Raw genomic sequence first — 5,693 nt, 5'->3', positions numbered from 1 at the left:
GTTAACAGGCTAAAATTATGATAATTGAATCTGGATAATCCTTGGAAAATCAGGATTTATTTAAGAAGATTTCACTAATTTTAATCTTTGCTGAAACAAAAAGTATTGGAAAATATAGACAGACCTCTATGAAAACTTGTTCTTTCCAAGATACCACAGGGACACAGACAGCTATGGAACATCTACATCAATATCATAAAGGGTGTCTTCAGCAGTTAGATTCAGACAATAACTTGAGACCAATTTTTGGATGTACTTTAGAGAATAAAATAAACTGTTCCTGAAAAGCTTATTATGAATTAAATTCTTGGAAATAGAATTATATATTTTAAATGCATGGTTTGGATAATAGTGATGATCATGTATGTGTACATCCACGTGTATGGGGGGGCTCACAATTTAAAAAAATATGAATAGAATCCTTTCACAAGCCAAAGCATCCTTTTTTCTTTTTAATGATCACTCCTTAATGTATCTATGCTGCAAATGTGAGTATTTGTATGGCAAGTTCTCTAAAGCAGGGGGAAAAAGGGGGGCAGGTACACCTGCACTAAATAAGAAGCTTGTTAGGTGACTGTTATGATCAGTCCCTGACTTGTTCTGTCTTATCAAGCACAGTGGGCAGAGATCCAATCACAAAAGCATTCCAGAAAGAAAGCAAAGCAAAAATATTCACGAAACTGACTACTGAAATGAAACTGTTGGGATCCACTCTTTTCCTTCATTGGGAAAGAAGCACATTCTACTAAAGGGGGAAGGCACTTAAGACTATGGAGACATCAGCTTCTGAAATAATTTGTTGAGAATGTGTCCAGACACACTGATAACAACACTGCACAAAGTACACAGTACATTTTTTCAAAGTCTTATTTTCAACTCTAACAGATCTTACTCTTCCCTATTTTTTTTTTCTTTGGAAAAGAAACCCTTTTAAAAATCTTCCACTTTTGCGAGGTAGGCTGCTCTTAAAGTCAGGTCTTCCTCCAGCCTTATTATATTGCTTTCCTGGATTTCCCAGAAGACATACCAATTAAATGTTTTAAATGCTTTTTAAACCTTTGAAACAATATTCATACCCATCAAAAACTTGTCACCATACCCTTTGGGGAGAGTTACATGAAGAAAAAAAGGCACAGCAAAGATGACGCCTGTCACTGCTAGAGAGAGAGAAAAGTAGCACGAAGATTCTGGTAATTTGTCCTGTGTGTAAAAAACAAATCAACACAAAATCACGTTCTGGAGCTAAATATGCTCTTCTTTTAATCACTTGTTGTTTTGGATTATTTATCCTTTTTCCCCACCCCCCAGACATTAGCGGTAACAGCTGAGACTTAATCTTCTTGGTAAATCATAGTAGACTAACATAAGGATAACTGCTTTTTAAAAAGTAACTTTCAGGGAAGAAAGTAATCCTCTTCTAAATGCTAACAGTTGATTATTACTGCCTGATCTTCTGTGCGCTTATTAAAACTCCTGAAATTAACTACGGGTATTTGTGGAAAAACACCTTTTACTTGTTGATCTGAAAATGAGTTCATGAGATTCAATTCAAAGTCTCCTGTGTGAATAAATCGTTAAGTGTGAGGGAAGGATATTTGAAAGCATCATCGTGCTACAAGTGATAAAGAAATGACGGTTGGATTAAAACTTGTTTGTTTTCTGCAAACATCAGAGTATTGCATGCATAATTAAAACTGAATTCTATTTTCCATCTAAATAAGCATCAGCTAATGAAATAATAATTCATTTTTCCTTAACACCATAGACATACTAGCGCATCAATTCATTAAGCAATAACCATCCACTTTAGGGAAATTAATTCTAAAATTACCAACCTCTTTAGGGAGAGTCGAACTGCTTGTCGTCAGGTCTGGCAAAGTTCATTCTCACGTAAGTGTGGTCCTCAGAATCTTCTAGCTCGGGGTGTCTCGGCACTCGGCTGCGAGGTGGTGGTGTGGGAGCGGCAGCTGCAGCGGTAGCCCCACCAGCACCGCTCTCATCTCCATCAAGGTCTGCAGCTGGGTTTGGGGCTCTGGGGTGCGAGCCACCGGCAAAAACCTGGGCACCCCTTACTGTTTCGGCACCAGCAGCATTACCAACAGGTTGGAACCAGTGGACATAGGCAGGGTTAAATCCAGCAGCGGTCCCGAAGCCCGTGGCGGCCGCGCCCATACCCGGGGCTGCGCCGAAGGCAGAGGCGGCCGCCAAAGCCCGGCGCACAGCTAAGGCTGGCGCAACGACCACAGCCGTGGCCAAGGCTAAGGAGGAGTAGAGGTCTCTCTCCAGACTGTCGTTTGGAAAAGCCGAGCCTTCGTTTCTGGCAGATGCAAATAAACCTTGCGAACAGCTTTGTGGGTGTCTTCTCTCTAGCTCTTCTTCCTGTCGCAGCCTAGCTACAGGTGGTGGTTCGGAGCAGCGGCTGTGGGAGAGAGAAATGTCCATACAGCACTCAGAAAATGGGTCGACCACGTAGATTCGACCTGTTTCAGCGTCATAGCGAATGGCACGGTCAGCAAAAGGCAAGGCTGCTGTCGTTGCTGAGTTAAACATCACTTCAATGTACTCACACCTTTCCTCATTAGCACTGCCTGTGGCACTGGTAAAAAGAGGCAGAAGTGGCCACCTAGCACCGTCCAGAGAGAAGCGGTTGGCACCTGCAATAGCTCTTAAAATATTTGAGAGGACGTTTGCTGGATTTCGAAATGGCACTCTGAACTCAAGTTTCACGAAGTGAGAAAAGGCTGGCTGTCCGGGGTTAGCAGTTATGCCCCACGAATGTGGCAGTCCTTGAGTAAAGGGGGCTGGCTTATTACTACTTCTTTTAGTGAAGTCAATGTTGATGTAGTCACTAGAGCTGTCAGCCTCTCTCTGCTCACATGCGGGCTTTTGTGGTTCTGGTTGGATTTTATTTCCTTTTGTAATAAAAGAAAGTCGGTTAGGTCTCTTAGCCTTGTCCTTGGGGGGCCCATCATCTGAAGGCTTTGAAGGTGACCTCCCATCTCCAGGCTTTGAGGATAACTGGAGGGCAGCTTCAAAGCCCTCAACTAAAGGATCTTTGGGGCCCCTGAGAGATGATGCTTCTTTGTCTAGGCTCTTCCCCAGAGGTTTTCCAGATAACATTGGCACATACTGACTGTGGTTACTCTGTCCCAATGCGGAGCTCCGAAAAGGCTTTGGCAGAGAGAAGTAGGAGCTCCAACTTTTGAAGGAAAAGCCTCCCCGAGGATTTCTGGGTTTTTTTGGAATTGCACCGGCTCCAGGAGCCATAAACATGTAATCACTGTCACTGTCATTGTCCTTACAATCAGCCTCTTTATCAGGATCAGGTGCTTTTGCAGAACTTGAAGCAGGTGATGGGCTTACTCTGGGAAACATCATCATGTACCCTCTTGAATCTTCAAAAGAGGATGGAGACTGGCACTTTCTTGAAGCAGATACATTTTGAGGAGCCATTGGCATATAATCACTAAAGCTTTCAAGAGGGGCAGCCACCCCTGGCCTCATTGGCACATATGGGTCCTCCTCATCTTCAACAAAAGGTCTGACTCTCTGCGGACCCCAAGCTGCACCTTCCAAGGTCTCTGCATCTTTTACTTCTTTGTGTTCTTTTGAGGCTGCTCTGTCAGCACGAAAATAAAATTGGAACATTCCCCCAGATTTCCTTTTTCCACCAGTTGCTCCAGCTGGCGGGGATGGAGATGGAGGTGGAGGTGGTGGAGGTGCTGCCGTTTGCTGTTGCTTGCTTTGAATTATTTTGTGAAAGTATGATCTTTTTTTCAGAGACTTTTTGCATTCACCATTGCCATTGGAGCCTTTCCCACTTCCTGAGCTTTTGCCCCCTCCAGAGTCCTTGCCACCACCAGAGCCATGCCCACCACTGGCTCCCTGGCAACTTCCTGAACTGTTCCCACCTGTGGGGCTCTGTCCATCTCCTGAGCACTGGTTTCCTCCTGCACCCTGGCCCCTTGAGCCTTTGCCACTTGAACCTTGGCCACCCCCTGAGCCCTCGCCATTTCCTGAGCCCCAAGTGTTCATGAGCATGTAGTCACCTGCGTTTCCATCCTGACCCTCTTGGCCTTGAGGATTGTCTTCTTCCACAGAGCTGCCAGAACCAGAACCAGAAAACAGGCAAACTCTGTCGCTGGGGGCTTCTGCAGGCTGTGGGGCAAGCACCGGACTGGGTGGTAGGCAGCGAAAAAACCTGGCTGGCACTGAAATCGCTCTTCTGGACCTGCGCATTCTGGGCAGGTGCAGTCTTCCTTGCCTGGAGTAGGGGACAGGCTCGCAGGGTGTTATGTAGCGCCTGGTGAGGGGCATGTCATCTTCCTCATCACGGATGGCCCTGAGGTGGCAAAACTGCTCAAAACGGGACCTTCTAAGCCAGCCGCCCGGCTCGAGTGGCACCATGTCCAGGTGCCTCCTAGTGGACAGCAGGGTTAACAGGTGGGCCCCGATGCTGACGCTGTAGGTGCGGCAGCGGGCTCTGTATTCATCTGCACACAAGGCTCTCATCTTCTCCAAAAAGAGCTCATGCATGTTTTGAGCCACCACACAGTCATCAACCTGCATCCAGAGCTCCCCCGGACCGATGACGGTGGACCTGCCTACTTCTAGGAAGAAATACTGTTCAGAGTGCCCGCAGCGACGGATGCTCAGGAGCTGGACTACCACGCTGGCCACTTCGGTGTTCAGCCTCACAAACACAACCTCCTCGTCGGTAAGACAGAGCCGGAACACGCCGCTCAGCTCTTTTCTATGCCCCAGCCCCCTGGGCTTGACTATTACCTGCCACACATCGTTGTAGAAGGGTGGCTCCACCACCGCTGCAGCCGCCAGGGCCGCAGGCTCTCCATCCGGCTGCGCGCCGGGCGTGCCGCAGCGGCGGCGTTTGCTCTCGAGGATGAGGCGGCTGAGCAGCAAGTACCAGCTCTCTTGCTCTGACTCGTTCTCGGCCACCATAGCGAAGTACTCGTCCTGGGTGAAAAGAGCGATGAGGTGTCGGTACCTTGCGTCAGCTCTCTGACTCACCGAGAAACACTGGTACAGGGTGATTACGCGCCGAGGTGGGATGAGCGCGGGGACCGCGACGCCTGAGGCAGCCGCCGCTGCTGCAGCAGCCGCGGCTAGGACACTGTGCCGGAACTTCCTGGCATTTTCGTAGTATTCAAGCCGAGCTGGGGCGTCGGCGGTCTCGAGTTTGAGCACGAAGTAGCGCCTGTGCCCATGCTTCTGCTTCCTCAGGTAGCCGCGTTTGCAGACTTCGTCGCCGACGGGAAAGTTCTCCTCATCAGACTCGGAGTGTGACCGGGAGCCAGTGGCTGTGGAGAGCCACATGGCTCTCGGACAAGATGGCCCAGTCCCAATGAGTGCGGTTGAGGTTCCCGAGGAAAGAAGTGGGGTGGTTGCCACCGCAGCTAGAGCTGTCGCTGTAGCCGCTGCTGCAGCTCTCAGTCTCCTTGTCGCTCGGTCGAGAGCGAAGGAGTAACTCGCCATGGTAATGCACGATGGTTTTAAGGTGAGTGAGGAAGAGGGGGGCTCTGGGAAGGGAGGGGTGGGGGAAGAGGCCGTCTACCCGGGTCAGCCCGCCCCAGCCCCCTCCTGCCTCAGCCCTCGGCCCAGCCCCCGCCCACTGTACTCTAAGCACGCAGCGGCGGGCAAAACAACACGTGACCGCAGCCTCACGCGTTGGCCGC

General features: G+C 49.0%; 1 protein-coding gene across 1 annotated transcript; it reads right to left on the bottom strand.

Annotated features, from left to right (window-relative positions):
- Window positions 1-1,827: 1,827 nt before the first annotated feature.
- On the bottom strand, window positions 1,828-5,493 carry IRS4 (insulin receptor substrate 4). The gene is given in 1 exon segment (XM_090265144.1): window positions 1,828-5,493. A coding segment is annotated over 1 exon segment (3,666 nt).
- Between the last annotated feature and the right edge of the window lie 200 nt (window positions 5,494-5,693).

The sequence above is a fragment of the Furipterus horrens genome, unplaced genomic scaffold (genome assembly GCF_987537825.1).
Source record: "Furipterus horrens unplaced genomic scaffold, mFurHor1.1.pri manual_scaffold_17, whole genome shotgun sequence".
NCBI classification, from domain to species: Eukaryota; Metazoa; Chordata; class Mammalia; order Chiroptera; family Furipteridae; genus Furipterus; species Furipterus horrens.
The sequence above is the reverse complement of the archived record's forward strand: the minus strand, read 5'-3'. Positions and strand labels throughout refer to the sequence as shown.